The 16,189-nt window shown below is 41.4% G+C and overlaps 3 protein-coding genes and 1 long non-coding RNA gene across 5 annotated transcripts; all 4 read left to right on the top strand.

The window, feature by feature from the left end:
- Window positions 1–734: 734 nt before the first annotated feature.
- Window positions 735–3,534, top strand: mkrn4 (makorin, ring finger protein, 4). Its single transcript, XM_068598509.1, has 8 exons — window positions 735–872; window positions 1,655–1,783; window positions 1,874–2,112; window positions 2,185–2,267; window positions 2,362–2,612; window positions 2,702–2,809; window positions 3,143–3,233; window positions 3,318–3,534. Exons 1-8 carry the CDS (start codon window positions 802–804, stop codon window positions 3,444–3,446), a joined length of 1,101 nt encoding a protein of 366 aa, XP_068454610.1. The 5' UTR covers window positions 735–801; the 3' UTR covers window positions 3,447–3,534.
- A 145-nt stretch (window positions 3,535–3,679) lies between these two features.
- Window positions 3,680–7,323, top strand: fance (FA complementation group E). 2 transcript variants are annotated; one of them, XM_068598508.1, is made up of 10 exons: window positions 3,680–4,520; window positions 5,057–5,630; window positions 5,800–5,844; window positions 5,920–5,976; window positions 6,073–6,216; window positions 6,294–6,417; window positions 6,632–6,707; window positions 6,811–6,877; window positions 6,982–7,107; window positions 7,198–7,323. In XM_068598508.1, exons 1-10 carry the CDS (start codon window positions 4,321–4,323, stop codon window positions 7,297–7,299), a joined length of 1,515 nt encoding a protein of 504 aa, XP_068454609.1. In that variant the 5' UTR covers window positions 3,680–4,320; the 3' UTR covers window positions 7,300–7,323. The 2 variants fall into 2 exon arrangements, 1 of the variants encoding a protein (XP_068454609.1); XR_011079685.1 differs by lacking the exon at window positions 7,198–7,323 and having other exon boundaries at window positions 6,632–6,714; window positions 6,982–7,032.
- A 1,457-nt stretch (window positions 7,324–8,780) lies between these two features.
- Window positions 8,781–11,193, top strand: rpl10a (ribosomal protein L10a). Its single transcript, XM_068598491.1, has 6 exons — window positions 8,781–8,856; window positions 9,265–9,336; window positions 9,426–9,506; window positions 10,049–10,197; window positions 10,286–10,458; window positions 10,977–11,193. Exons 1-6 carry the CDS (start codon window positions 8,852–8,854, stop codon window positions 11,145–11,147), a joined length of 651 nt encoding a protein of 216 aa, XP_068454592.1. The 5' UTR covers window positions 8,781–8,851; the 3' UTR covers window positions 11,148–11,193.
- A 3,073-nt stretch (window positions 11,194–14,266) lies between these two features.
- On the top strand, window positions 14,267–14,582 carry LOC137800034 (uncharacterized). Its single transcript, XR_011079488.1, has 3 exons — window positions 14,267–14,336; window positions 14,427–14,480; window positions 14,565–14,582. It is a non-coding gene; the product is annotated as an uncharacterized lncRNA (long non-coding RNA).
- The last annotated feature ends 1,607 nt before the right edge of the window (window positions 14,583–16,189 follow it).

Below are 16,189 nucleotides of genomic sequence, written 5' to 3'. Positions count from 1 at the left end.
GTATTCACACAAGATATAACCACAGTCCTAGATCACTACCCTTTTGTGTACTGATTTGTTAGGAAAGCCACAAAGTGTATATCAACCTTTCTGTAGTCAAGAATCATAAGTTTCCAACTGTTACCCTTCCCCTCAGATTCTGTAGTACTTCCTGTTTTTTTCACTGTTTTTACTTTAAATGGGCTTTATCATTTCAGCACTGGTGCACACAGTCCACCTTCAGAAATCTCTTGTGCTCTTAATCTGTCTTTTCCCTATCTACCTCTAATGTATGATCTGTGACACGATTCCACTGTTTCATCTGATCTCTGACATTTGTTATTGTTGCCTTAATTCTTGCTCTTGATACACATTGCACATTTTATATGATTGGCTAATGTGCAGCGATCCGAGCTAGCAAAAGGGTGTGAATGGATAAAGTGAGAAGGTTCACCAAAAAGTTGATGTAAGCTACCTCTATGTCTGTCTACGTGTTTGGGATTGACATGTTCTCAGAATAAGACTTGAAATAATTTCGTCCTTACATTCACGTGTAAAACATATGCAGATCTCGTCTAGTTACATCTCACTGATAAACTTCATTAGAAATACCGTTGATGTTCTACTTATTTCTAAAGAGAGACGGGTGCATGTCCAACACACATGGCTGGTGTGATTAGCACCAATTACACGTTATGCTGGTTCCGACTAATTAAGAGGCCTTTGAACGCGTCACGTACAAACGTCAACGTCACGTTCCTATTGGCTCGTTGCTCGGTTGATTGGGACGAGGGACCGGCTGCCGACTATTTAGACCGTGGGATGGAGCGTGTTCGGCGGCTTGCTCTAAGGACACCGAGGATGGACGCTGTCTCGGGTAGAGGTATCTGCAGGTAAGCGGTGGTCGGCTGTGTTATAATGCAATTAAAGTGACCGAGTTAATGGCGAAGTGGCACTCAGATGTGGAGGAACGTACTAAATTGTCCGTTATCTCCACCGAGAAGCGGAGCTACTTAACAACCGCTGTCGCGCTGCATGTAAAGGCGGACGTTGAAGTGAAAAGTTTGGCTTTAACCGATTTAAATAACTTAAGCTAGTTAACGAAGAAGCTTTTGCTTTTGGGGGGCTGTGGGCGGTCTCCAGAAATGACAAGGAAGCAGTTGAGCGTCCTTGTTGACAGTTGTTTAACGGCAACACTGACCACCGCTCATTGACAGCCCCGTGCTGCAGCTATTGCTTACATTTAAACATGGACATCATTAATTAAACTCTCTGGACTTGACTAAATGAACGTTAACTAATGTGTGTATTTGTCTGTGTGTATAGTGTCATTTCGTAGGTTAACGTTCGTCTAAACATTAATCGGTGTAGTCGTTCAAACGATCGCTCAAATGTTCTGTCTTTAGCGTTCCAGATGTAATTTCTAGATCCACTAACTGGTTTTAAATGCATTTAATTGTTTGTTTTCTTTCTTAAAAAAATAAAATAAATACTTTGTCTTTTTCATTACTTTAAGTTGCATGGTTAATTTTTTTTCATGTGGTGTTCTTGGGTAACTGTTTCTAAATATTTGCTTTTACTCACACACGTTAAAAAAGAGACTTTTTTTTTTTTTTTAAGCTGCTGCTTTTGGTGCTAACGTTACATGGTAAAAATTAATTCTCATTCATTACAGGCGTTTCAGTAATGGCTATTGCAGATTTGGTTCAAGATGTGCTTACCGACATGACTGCCCAGTTGTACCACAATCCCAAATATGTAGGTACTTTCAGAAAAGTGGATGCTGGTATGGTGACCACTGCAGGTACGCTTTCTATCACCACATCCCTCAGTTGTTTGTAATTGAATGTCCTGCACACATTACTTCGGCTATTCAATATTTTCCCGCCGCTAGGTATCTCCATGTCCAACAACTTGACGTTGATGCAGCGGTTGCTGGAAGAAGAGGTTCAATGCCTACGGTTTCCTCCAGAGTGACTAACGGTCCAACTGGCAGAAGAGGGTCTGAGCCTGCTCTTCTGCAGGCTGAGCTTCAGTCCAGACCAGAATGCAACGGATCATCGGTTAATGTCTCAAATCCTCAACAAGGCCTTAGACTCCTGACAGCGGATATTGCTGAGGAACAATCGCAAGGTATTTGCTGTTTTCACAGATGTCACTGACCTTGGTTAGCATTTTTCCACACTACTTCCTTTTTCTTTACAGATACTGACACTCCTATTGCTGCTTCTTGGGAATCGCTCCATAGCTCAGAAGTTGCTCAAGCATGTGTTGGAAGAAATGAGCAGGTTTGCCTAATTTTGTGTTCTTTATACAGGGTGTATTAGTGACTTAAACCAAATTGAACTCTACTTGTACTGACTTCCAAGTTTCTGTGTCAAGGAGACTTCCAATGAGAGGATGGAGGATGGTCTAGCTGCTGCAGCCTCTACTTCCCAAAGGACTCAAGAGGAAACTGAGGCCTTTCTCCAGAGTAAAGATGTGACCTGTGGCATCTGCTTCGACAAGGTGTATGACAATGCGGATCCAAAAAAACATGTTTTTGGAATCTTGCCCAACTGCAATCACTCCTTCTGTTTACAATGCATCATGACCTGGAGGAAAACAAAAGACCACGGTCCGGAGTCAGTCAAGTAGGTTCAACCAACGTATTGTAATATTTACTGAATCTCAAACATGTGTAAAGGATTTGACTTGACATAAGTGATTTATAATTCCTCAGGCGCTGCCCACATTGTCGCGTAAGGTCTGCCTTTTACATGCCAAGTGAACACTGGGTTGAAGGACAAGCGAAGGAAAGTGTAATTGCTGCCTTCAAAGAGAAATTCCGGTATGTTGTGAAATTCAGTTTTCACATTTCATAAATGAAGATGGTCTAAAAAAAAAGTATGTGTGCAGCCAGCCATGTTTCTTACTATCCATAATGAGAAGGGCTCATTAAGGTGTAAATTATGGGACATGTGACTCATTTCTCAGGGGGCCTGTACTTTCCCACTGATTAGATTTAAAATCTATTGTCAAGGTAGAACTCTGTCCATTATCAATAGTATGTTGAAGTTGACTCCAAAATGCCTGTAAGGTTATAGCCAATGTTGTTTTCCAATTGTTTTGAGACTTGACCACATGCAACTGAAACCTCGCTCCTTTTCTGTCTTGGCTCTAGTCTGAAAAGTTGCTCTTACTACACCCGGTTCAGACACTGTCCCTTCAAAACGGAGTGCCTTTATCGGCATGACAAATATACTGCAGTTCGGGTAAATATAATCACAGTTATGTTATCCAGCTCTCACCACCACTGGTATATGTATACTCCCTTACATTTGTTTCTTGCTAAACAGCATTATAAAGAAGATGACGACTACGATGGCGTCGATCTACTTCATCTCTTCATAGCGATGACCCTTCTCGGGGATGACGATGATGACGTTGGCCTCCCTTTTTACCTATCTGAGGAGTATGGTTCCTGAGCCTTTTCCCTCTTGTCGGTTCCTGAAACTACTGCATGGGGTCTCAATTATACAATTGCCCCCAGAAAAATACATGGCCGTTTTTGACCATTGTGTCTGTATTGAATTTTTTTTTTTTTTCAAGAACTGAACAAGATCCACGATGTCACCCACGCACCATTGTGTGTTGGTTTTTAATTACAATTGCACTACAGCAGGTGACTTTACAGACTAGCGCTCCTTAAACCAGAGGGACTAACTTGTGCACTCACCTGCTGCAGTTTGTTTGGTAATGAGTATGTGTACACTTGGGTCTCTGTGGCCCATAGTTATCTACTCCTGTTCTAGATGGATGCAAACCAGATGTGACACTTCTGCCTAATGCTATTGTGGCCTTCTAGTTTGGATTTTGCACCCTTGGCCATAGTGCTTCAAGCATGTTGCAAATTGTTAAATTTCCCATAACCTCATTAGGAGTGCCCACATATCGCCTGGCAATTTGCACCATTTAGATATTTTAATGTGTGGATGATAATTTTAATTGTCTTTAGATAAAAAAAGTTTGCTGTACCCCTTCTTGCTAATGTGCCTACTACTGATTGTCACAAATCCTTTTCCTAGTTTTGGCAAGAATATGAAATGTAAGTTTTTAAATTCTTTTAAAAAAAGTTGTACTTGTACACAAAATAAAACATTGCTTCACATTTGGTCTAACTGAAAAGCAATTTTATTTACATTTCAGTTGTAAGATTTGCTGCAGGGGGCCAGAACTTGTTGCTCCTGAGTTTCAACACTAGGTGGCGATTTAGAGCACAAACTTCGTGAAGTCACATCCGCGAAGAAGACTTGTCTACAAAACTTGGCGGGGAGGCTTGTAGCTAGTCATCAGGCCGGGATGTTGCTCAGTCGGTTTGATGGGCCGGCGAGGCTGCTTGTCCGGTCGCTTCTGTGTGGACCCTCGGGCACCCACAGAGCTCTGGACGTCTTCCACAGACAGCAGCGCGTCAACACTGACATGTCGCTGTCTCACTTCATGGAGACTCTGTGCCAAGACGAAGTGACCTCTCCACAGACTGGAGCCCAGCCGCTGACTGTGCAAGTAACCGCACTAGGTTTCTGTAATATAGCTACGTGTACGGTCAATTTGGGAGTAAAGGTCTCCGGAGAGGGGACACCCGTTCTCTTCATGGCTGGGAACCTTCATGCATGGAAGACTATCGAGCAACACCAGAGCTAGGAACTGATGTGGCTATAACAGTTCACCAATTTGAAACCTTCGATGTAGAAATTGGTGCTTGAAAAAAAGTGATGCCCTGGTTTTATTGTGGCATGTCCGATATTTGTACTTTTAACTACTTGTACTCGGCTGCTTTTCAGATGAAAACATTGTACTTTAAAACATATTAACCTGGACTTCCGATGTTATTTGCTGATCTAACGTTTCTTAACTACTTTGACATATTTGTCCTACCACAGAGCCTGTATGCTCGGTACCAGCATTATTAAAATGTTAATGCTTTTTGTTTAAGAAGTCATAGTAAAGACCATAAGTGCTAACCTAAAACCACTTGTGAATATTATGTTGCATCCCAATGCCTTGCACTCATTTTGTTCCCTCTCACCCATTATAGTAAACCCCTGGTATGCCTGTTCCCAGCGTTATTCAAACACAACCTGCTCTGCTTCATCTATCTGGTCCACTCGGCTCTTCCTCGGACCGCTGTTCTTCGTCTTCTCAAATGCCTCAGCCAGGACCCTCATCCAAGCGCCTGGGTCATGGCTCTGGTTAGACAACTGGAAAGGCCCGTTGGGACCCAGAATGACAAGCCTCTGTACACGCCACTGTGCAGCCAGAGACTCAAGGAGTTGTCAAAGCATTTGGTTGGTTCTGGTGAGACCGGAGGATGGGCTAGGTGCTTTAGTGGTCCAACAATGGACTCAGATTCTCAACATGCATCTGGTTTATCAGAGCTGGGGACCCAACAGAAAAGGAAGGGCAGCATTGTCACTCTGGACTCCGATTGTGAGGAAATAGAACCACAGAGTAAACGAATGAAGATGGATGCCTGTTGTAGTGAACGTTGCGATATGGGAGACCGGAATGGCAAAGAAGAGACGGAAAGTGAGGCTCCAGCAGAAACCATTGGTGAAAAATTGCAGGCAACACCTGAGGGTCCATGTGAAGTCCTGTCTCAACATATAAAGGTACAGGCCATACTTCTATGGCAGACACTCGTAGGCTTCACAATTTGATATATAGCAGGTTTCCAAAGTGATCAGATATATAGTACTAATCAGACATGTTTGTTTTCCTCATACAAGTTAGTTTTAGTAATCAACTTTTTTTCTAATTTTTATTTTTTTATTTTTATAGGACTCTATTCTTCAAATAAAAGAATTACTGGAAAGTCAGACTGAGGTAACAAATCTTTCTTCAAATCAGCATGGACTGAGTGTTGCATTTGTTATAATTAATAATTTTGTCCACCTTCAGTGGGACCAGAGCTCAATGAATGTGTTCAAGGTGTTGAACGACTGTAACCACGGCCAAGTATGTCTTCAAAATTCATAGATATCCTTTTTGATCAATCTTTTTCTTGCTGGAGGGCGGTGAAAGGTCTAATTTCACATCTCACCCTCTCTTTAGGTGGAGGTGTTATGCAGCACGTTGAGTTTGCCTGACTTACCGGAACAAACTCTGCCGAACCTGTGCAGCAGTATTTTGTCTTCTGCGCTTGACTTCAGCTACAGCACGGCAGCAACACTCATCAAGAGCCTCCTGCTGCAGAAGGTCCATCACTGGATATACAAAATGTAGAACATGTGTTACTGTGTTTGAGACTGATATAGGATATAATTTTACTGCAGGTCCTATCGCTGTCAGAACCGGCCTCCAGATGTTTAGTCACTGCAGTGACGTCACTGTGTAGCCGCTATCCCAGACCAATGTGCCACGCTCTGATCGGACCAGTTTTAGAGGAAAAGAGCATGGGTGAGGAAAGGGTTGAGCTACAACTGGGTGCAGTGGTCAGTTATTAGCTTTGCCTGTTGCATGGGGCTCAGTAAGTTACAGAGCAGCTGGCATGGATCCAGTGGTTTAAGTACATAAAAACGGGACAGATGCTTCGACGGTATGAACTTGTGCCTCACCTTTTGCCCTAAACAGCAATTGAGCCTCTATTTTGAACTTTGAGCTTTATTTTCAGGGAGCTCACAGGCTGATCTGCTAAACCGACTGATAGAAGGCTGCCTGGATTCCCATTACAGACTGCTGGTGCTTCAGTAAGATGTAACATTTAGATTATGTATTTATTGCACTGAGTCAAATAAGCACAACATTGTTATTAGTTGAGTGTTTATGCAGCTTTTTTACCCATCCCCCTAGAATGACGTTCAAAATATCTTGGACTGAGGCTGTACTCTCCGTTATTCACAGCTTGCTAGACTCCAAGGTAAGAGGAAAATGTGTTTATTCATAGTGAGTGCTCCAAGGCCACGTTGGCCAAAAATTCATTGTTATCGAGTTGCCCGTTTCTCTCGCGGTTTTGTTTTTCAGCCTGACTTCAGTGAAGAACTGTTCACACAGTTCAGCAACCAGCTCCTCAGCCAGGGTTCTCAATTCACAAAATCTGTGAAGTTTGCAAAAATTATGCTGACAGTCCTCACCAAATATAACAATCACGTAAGTTTGTACATTGTTTCTTGCACAATGGCGAAGCAGTGAATGAAATATAATGTTCACCTTTCCGCTTGTGTTTTAATGTTTTTCCAGATGACAGCAGCACACAAACACTCCCTGCAAGGCTGCCTGATGGAAAATGAGACCTTCCTGAAAAAGTCTCTCCAAGCTGCTTTGAAAAGAATCACATCTTAAACGTTAATAAAACTGTTAGAAAAAGTTTCTTGTCCATATCTTGCCAATTTACTTAAATGAAGCACCTTATTTCATCAGGTTGACCGAAAAAGGTCCCAATTCCAATAGATAGATATGTGCTTTATTAATCCCTAGGGGGATTTTTTTTTTTGTCAGTAATACAAGTACATGCACATGTATGTAAGTGCAGTAAATGCAAGTACAGTTGAGTAAATGCATTTACTCAACTGTACTTGCATGCAATGTTGAGGTCCTTGAGCTGAATACCCCCATGAAGTGTTCCTTAAACCTCAATTGCACTACATTTCAATGTGAAATATTGTACCTTTCACACAAAATGTAATTTTTTTTTGTTTTTGGGACATGCCTACATTACTGATTTCCATTTTAAAAGCAGAGGATTATAAAATGAATGATAAACTGTTTACCTTTGAATTAAGAGATGTATAATTGTATTGTTCACAATACAATTATTTGATATATATGCAAACATAAATGCTGTGATTAGCATTACCTCCACCTTCATCAAGTAACTACGATAAGTTCTTCACAACGTGCCAAGGAGTACAGAAAAAAAACCAGTTGTAACCTTCATAGAAAGGTGCCTGATATTAACTTTTTTTGTCCATTTATTTTGTTGAGCATAGCGCTCACAGGCTGTCATGTTATATTATTCATACAGAAAATATCTATTTAAAAATAAAAACGATTGGAAATCAAGCAACACTTAAATATTATACGTAGTAATTATTGTTCTATATTATTTATTTTTTTAAAACGCACCTCCAGAGTCAGGAAGCAGGCTGGAAAGACCACTGCAGACCCCTCACACTCTGGACACAAGCTGGTCCAATTCCTCCCCTCTGGTAGGCGCTACAGGGCACTGTTTGCTCAAACCACCAGACACAGGAACAGCTGCTTCCCAGCTCTGATACCTACACTTTCTGGCTCTGTTTTTCTGTTTTCTGAGATGTCTTTTTTATATTTAACCTTTGCTTAAATTTTTTTTTGTAAACAAGTACAAAGCGCAGAATCCGGCGTCAAATTACATATATGTGAAAATGTACATGGCAATTAAAGCTAATTCTGATAGCTGTGTGTACTCAATCATTTATTTAAAAATAAATCATGCTCTCATGACAAAGATTGATACATCAAACTTTTAACAATTGCCATTTCTATTCAGGTAAAACTTACATACTTAATTTGGTTATTTTAGTTTATCCATACGATTATACGGCTTAAATGACTACCTTCCTTTTAAACTTCTAAATGTTTAGAACGTATTTGACTATCCAGATATGTATAACTTAAATAGTTGGCAGAAAAGATTATTGACAAATGACAAAAATAAAAACAGGAACCTATATAAAACAGAAAAATACATAATCCCTGTACTGGACGTGTTTGATTTTCTCAATAAAGTTTTTTTTAGGGAAAAGCCGTCCTCTCCGCTTTTTGATGACGTTTTCACACGGACGCTTTTATAGCGCGTAACTTCCGGCTGCTCTCTCTTTTCAACGTAGCGAGTCGAGAGGGACGAGCCGCAAAAATGAGGTCAGACTCAAGATAATTAATATATGTTCAAAAATAAACCGTTTACACTCTACACGAACTGTTATACTCGGTTTAAGACTTCTGTCTTGTCATAGTGGGCTGAATTTGTGTTATTTAGTGCTGTTATTCGTAGTTTAGTGAAGCTAAATGCGACGTGACGCACCGGCTCATCTGCGGCTGTAGCGTCAGGACACCAATACAATCCACCGGCATCCACACGTTTAACATGTTTTAGGAAACAATCACGCATCGGATGTTCATGTTGGCTTTCACCGACGATATTTTTTTGAAATATTTTTTCACTTTTTACCCATTTTGCGACAATGTTCCCACCTTCGTCCAACGGAAGTAGCGTGCTTTTTGTAGATGTTCAACTAATAATTACCTAATATCCTTTGTTTGTTACAGTAAGGTCTCCAGGGATACGTTGTACGAAGCAGTGAAGGAGGTCCTACAGGGCTCTCTGACCAAATCAAGGAAGTGAGTTGTGTGGAAGCTGTTGAAACCTGTGACACTTGTGCCTTGAGATAAATGAATGAGAGCCGATGTGTAACTTTGTCTGTTTTTAGGTTTACAGAGTCGGTGGAGCTGCAGATCAGCTTGAAAAACTATGATCCCCAAAAGGACAAGCGTTTCTCCGGCACAGTCAGGTTCGACCTTTTTGCTGTTTCACCCAACCTTTTCCCTGTGTGCCTCCAGCCCTGTCTGATGATATGAACCACTTGTCATGTGGCAATTAGTTGCTGACATCATTAAAAGTAAAAGACTAAAAATCCAGACAGGTCAGGGGCAGATATGGAGAAGTACTCTGGGTAGTCTGACTGAGCCGACCCGGCCTGGCTGGTGGAGGTGAAGCAGACGGACCCGTACCCTGGGTCTTAAAACATGAGGGGAGGCTTTGAGTGACTGAGCTGCCAGGTTCATGTCCTCAAGCCGACCAATTATTATATAACCAGAGAGGTCAGCTGGACACCGGCCACACTGGTGGTATGGGTAAGATGTCTTCTATTACATAGTAAAATAAGGGCGGGGTCATTTGGGGAGAGAGGAGCACGTGAGCTTTCATTGAAACCACCATAATGCAGACGATGAGCATGTTTTCTCTCAACCATACCCTGCCTTACTTCCAACTGATGCCCTCGGGCTGGATGTGGGGTCGTGAGCAGCGTCTAACTGATTTGTAAATCTACAGGCTGAAGACTCTCCCCAGGCCCAAATTCTCCGTGTGCGTCCTGGGAGACCAGCAGCATTGTGACGAAGCCAAAGTTGCTGAGCTGCCACACATGGACATCGAGGCTCTCAAGAAGCTCAACAAGAACAAGAAGATGGTCAAGAAGCTTGGTACGAAATGACTTCAAACGCCTGATTTATTGAAGTCCTGCAGGTTTTTTTTTTTTTTAAGATCAGTGTTTCTCACTTTCTCCTCCAGCCAAAAAGTACGATGCCTTCCTTGCCTCTGAGAGTCTGATCAAGCAGATACCTCGTATCCTGGGTCCTGGACTGAACAAGGCCGGCAAGTTCCCCTCCCTGCTTACCCACAACGAGAACCTGAACACCAAGGTGGATGAAGTCAAATCTACCATCAAATTCCAGATGAAGAAGGTACGTTTGGAAATGCTGGACTATTAAAAAAATAAAAAATAAAACTTCTATGGCACGTCACTGGTTATTAGGGATTAATTGGCACTAATACTGCCTCGCGTAGCTAATCAGTGTCTGACGAGACAGTTTACAGTTTTGATATAAAGTTGTTGCTCTGTTGAAAAGTTTACTTTTGAATTGGTCCTGTTAATTTGAAGTTGCTGGTGTCACTTCATTATTTTAATAATATACATTAGTTCAGTAAAACCCCATCTATGCTTTTGTTACATTTTCATGTTGCCATACACATTTAAAGGAATGAGCGTCTGTTCCACAGTGAGGCATACAATACTGCTCATGGATTTAAAAACAAAAAGTGATCAGTACTCTATATCTGCAGATAACCAAACTCAAACTGTCCGGACTACAAAATGTTGGGTTGACGCTGTCATAGTTATTATAATGTTGTGAAAGTTAAGGTTGTACTTAACTGGCCGTTGGTTTCCTAAATAATCTAAGGACCCTTCCCTGTGCTGTAGGTGCTGTGTCTGGCTGTGGCTGTAGGACACGTGAAGATGACTGAGGATGAGCTGGTGTACAACATCCACCTGGCTGTCAACTTCCTTGTGTCTCTGCTGAAGAAGAACTGGCAGAACGTGCGTGCCCTCTACGTCAAGAGCACCATGGGCAAACCCCAACGCCTCTACTAAAAGACAACTTTTCTATTAATAAAAATGTTGAGACGCTCAAAGATAACAGTTTTCAGAGTTTTTCTTTTCTCAGATAAAGTTTTTTGTTTTTCATCGTGTAATCGTCCTAGACACATCATTTTAAGTTTCAGGTATAAACATTTCAACGATACTTTGTCAGCTGTAATGTAGTCATCTTGGTCTAAACAATAACGTATAACTTAATATGTATGGACCGAACTAAGAAGCTGTTCATAGATAAAAATGTATATATATAAAAAAAAGGTTATTTAATTGACTTAAATACTTAAATATAACTGATGCATTTACTATGCCTCTGATCAACCTGTCTCTAGTTAATGTGAAGATCAAAAGTAGAGTTTCCTAAATGCTTTAACACTGAATTATCCCTCCAATATAAAATGTTTTGAATATCTGACTTATCGAATATTATATTTTCAGGAAAAAGAATAAAGGTTTATTTTTTTCTAAGTGGTGCCCTTCAGCAGCCAAAAGGCAGATGAATCAACCACTTTCACTTTATCTAATAAATATTTTTTATGACTTCCAGAAAAAGACTGAGTGGTTTAAATATGTAAATTTAAAAAAAAGTAAATAACACTTATAGGTCTTGCGGAGTATGTGTAATGTTTCCATGCATCCAACAATTAATTTAAGAATAGTGACATACTACTTTGGTCTAAAGTGCTTGGATTCAGTTAAGTTTATAAGGGTCTCGTATTTCCTTCAAAGGACGGGGATACGGACGGGAAGTGATGCACTTTATTCATCTCTTGGGACAACGGCATTTCATTTACTAAAGATAAAAACAGGTACAGCGACAGCTACCCATGAGCCTCTTGGGGCAGTCATCCTGCTCTGCTTTGACTGTGGATCGCTTAATAGGATTATCTATTCTCAGCACAGGAGAAAGGCAACGGGAGCAATGAACCCAACACGGACAGAAACAAACATTTGTGTTTCCGGCTGCAATGAATCATCCAGAATTGACTGTGAAGAGGATTTGAATGATTTAATCTGTTACTAACCTGAGAAAGATAATTGGATTGTTCTTGAGAAGACAGACTTGAGAAGTGGATGTAGTGATGACCGCTCAGGTGAGTCAAATAATCTCACAGCTGTCCCACCTGATTACCACTTTAAATGTAATGATTGTATTTTTCTGTAGTTGAGAACTTTGTTTCTGAACTAATTTCAGCCTGATGCAGAAGCCAACAGCTACAACCCGTCCACCATGCTGGACAGTGAGGACAGTGACGAAGGTAACGGCTGCAGAACGTTCACAGGAAGCAGCGTCACGGCTGTGCATTTAAACTGGGTTGTCTCTCATCAGAAACCAGTCAAGAGGAGCTGCCAATCACCAGCTGGAACGAGCTGTCCATCGTGGAGCGAGTTGGCCTCAACAGGTGACTGAGCGTGATATGCATCTGCCACACAGGCTTATCATAGTATACCTTAATAACACATGTTCATCTGTCTTTTCATCACTGTTTTATGACAGTATGGAGCTGTCAGAGAAAGATTTGGAGGTAAGGGCCCCATGTTATAATTTACATGCTGTTTATTCGTCTACATGTGCATTTCTATGTACTCCATATATTTCATATGTGCATGTTAGTATTGTAATAGGTTTACAGGTTTACAATTTTTCAACAGGTTTTGCTTGGAATACTTTTTCCTATTAATAGATCTCTTAAAGCTCTTTTAACGTAAATGAAGATGGGGGACAAAACCTGCAGTCCTCCTGTGCAGCAATGTATTCAAATGTATTTTAAAGGCTTTTATCTTTTTTCTTTATTTTATGAACAGGAGGAATGATTACAACAACTAAGAACGTTTCAATGTTCAAGGGCAGCTGACTATTTTGAAGACAGACGTGAACAATTGTGCGCCTATCCTTTACATTTAAGTTGTAATGTTCACCTCGTCTGTCTCTAGATTTGAAATAATTCACTTCTTGATTTTGTGCTGAATATCTAAATATCCAGGCAGCAGATTACAAATGCCTCAATTAATATGCTATTATAATTTCAACCATCAAATAAACGGCTTAAAACCCGACGTAACATCTGCAACGTGAGATGACTGTTCTTGCTCCCAGACGGCCTTCTCCCAGATCGCCCTGGCCTCCCGCTGTGATCAGTACACCCTGAAGCAGAGGCTGCAGGCGGAGGAGCACGCCCGCAACCTGGCGGAGGAGAACGTCCAGCTGGAGCTGACCCGAGGCCGGGAGACGCTGGAGGTGCGGTGACTGACTGATGATGTGAAATACGCTTTAGTGACGCCACCATTAAGCAGGCGTGTGTGTGTGTGTTTGTGTGTTTTCAGATGCTGAAGGGCCTGTGTCTGGACAGTAAGCGCAGTAACATCTTGCAGAGGCTGGAGCTGTCTCTGGACATCCTCAGTGGGACTGTGGAACGGATCTCCAACACAGCGGAGGTGCTCGGCGCTGTGCACCAGGTACTGGATGGTTCAGAGCCACTCGGGAACGTGGTTTCTGATCTGTGGGCCGGGGCCACAAAAAATATCTGTGAGGGGGTCATAGAATGATTAGAGACATTTCTTAAAAATAATACATATTTTTTGTGTTCCTGATGAAAAAACGGAATACTGTCACCTCTTTAAGCCTTCAGAAATCCCTTAAATACAAGTTTTAGAGGTAAGAATCACTCGTAAAAGATGACATCTATAACTATCTATAATATTTACTAAATAATCAATCAAAGTTAAAGTGTGCGCAACGTTTCAACGCTGTTTGCCTATATGACAACCAACATCTCTTTATTTATGCATTACAGTTTCTTAATATTGATCTGTAACACATTGTAATTTATGTATGGACATGAAAGCAATTCGTGACAGACGGGTTGGTTTTCTATGATATTTTGTTCCTTTTGTTGTTTCTCTTTGATAGGAGGCTCGAGTGAGTCGAGCCGTCAAGCTCATGGTGGCTCATGTGGAGAACCTGAGGAAACAACATGACAGAAACGTGGAAGAGCTGGAGGAGGCTAAGAAGACGATCCAGCAGCAGAACTCGAGCAAGAATGTTGTCGACACCCGAGCATCGCCAGGTCTCTGAAGTTCTGTCTTGTGCTTTTTGTCTTGCTCGGTCGTCACACGCAACATTTGACTGAATTTCTTGTTCTAGATCCGGAGGATAGTGACAGCAGAAAGAAAAACTCTCAGCCGGTATGCAGATATTCGGCTTGTTGTACCATTTGATATGGAAACGTTTTCCTTTTTAGGACTTCAATCCGCTTTTTATTTGTGTTCTTTCAGAACAGTGGCAGTCGTCGCAGAGTCAGCATAACACTGATTCCCAGCCAAATCCAGGTAAGGGGGATTCTTTAGTGAACTTAATTTACAATCGTCAATCATCCAGAAACCCAAATTAGTCGAGTGTCTTCTCCTCCACAGGAGAAGATTAAACGCGACGTGAAGAAACGAGCTCTTCCTGGAAGGTCCTTCAGCAAGGATTCCTTCCTCACCCGCTCGTCTCCCCCGCTGAACTCCAAGTCCAGCTGCTCTGCCATGACCAAGGATGACAGCTACGCTGTGGACGACAGGTCCCCGACTACAAACTCAGCCTTTACGCTTTGTGATCAGCAAATGTGCGTCACCTGATTTTCCTCTTTCCATGTTTCAGTCCGTTTGATCCAGATGAAACTCCGCCAGAAGCTCCAGCTGCTGAGCTTCTTCCACCTCCACCCCGCAGCCCCGAGTGCCTCCCATCGAAACAACCGGCCACCAGAAAGTTACGCAACAAAAAGTATGGAATCATGGTTCATGAACGAAATATCAGAAACACCGTGCAATGCTGAAAGCTGCAGTTAACATCTACTCTGCTGAAGCGCTTGTTGTTTGTTTGAATAAAGTGTGCTCTTTTTTTTAAATTAGGGTGTGATTAATTGCCTTAATTACCAGCCGTCATTCATATCAGTAGAAACACCTGCACTCTTCCTGCTGGGAAAAAAAATGAATTGTTTCACATGATTATTTAATAATGTTACGGTTGTACGAGAAGCATCGACGCATCATTGAATTACAAAGTGAACACATTTAGTTCACAATGATGCTAAATCCTGTTTTAGGTAACGACTCCAACAGCTGAGTGAAGTGTGACTAAAAGACACTTCATACATTTAACATCAGTGTAAAATACATCTACTTTTTCTGTGATTCCACCCACTCTGTCACGTTGCATTGCCACCGTATTGGGATGTAATGATACTGTCATTTAACCGTCTCTGTTGCAGTTTCCCTCTGGACACTCTGCGTCAGAGACACAAGGGCAAAGCTGCGTTATCAAAGAAAAAAGTAGACAAGGAAAAAAAAAAGAGTTCACACGGTTACCGACGGCTCTCTGTGAGCACGTAAGTCCATCTAAGCTTGACAAGACGAGTGTGATGATTTCTCCTCTGGACGCTGACCGACTGCTCTCCTCAGGTGTGGATCCTCGTGGCGGCATCGCCCTCTGGCTCACTGGTTGTATCGCTGCCGCTGGACGCTGTTCTGCATGTACCTGCTGGTGCTTTTCAGTGTCGTGTCGTTGACGTGCTTCTTGTGGAAGCCCGATGATGAAGCACCTGAGCCCTGAATGTGTCATCAGCAAGGTGTCTGTAGTCTAAACATCCAGCGTGTAAAGCAGCTGGAACGTCTGCCTCTGAATATAAAACAGTTTATGACACTTTTGTTTCATGTTTTTGTTTGATCTTTTTTTTCAAATCTAAGAAAACAAAACCACAAACTACACTTTCAGCTGTATTTTTTATTATAAATATACAAAACATATCAAAACTGATAGAATCACTTTGTTAGTAAGAAAACACCATACTGAAGTAAAACCTTTCTTCAAACCACCGTTCAGTGATTATTAATCAGTGGTTCATTATTAGGAGTTAATAGCAAACGTTAAGATTCAGCTCACTTCACATCATGGCTACATATTCAATTTTAATATATATATGTATCAACATTTTAGAAATAAGTCTATGTTGCAATGAGGAAACTCATTAAAAGATAAATATAGTATAACATAAAAA

Source organism: Clinocottus analis, unplaced genomic scaffold (genome assembly GCF_023055335.1).
Source record: "Clinocottus analis isolate CAN_PGR_092001 unplaced genomic scaffold, fCliAna1.0.p SCAF_4, whole genome shotgun sequence".
Lineage (NCBI taxonomy): Eukaryota > Metazoa > Chordata > Actinopteri > Perciformes > Cottidae > Clinocottus > Clinocottus analis.
The sequence above is the reverse complement of the archived record's forward strand: the minus strand, read 5'-3'. Positions and strand labels throughout refer to the sequence as shown.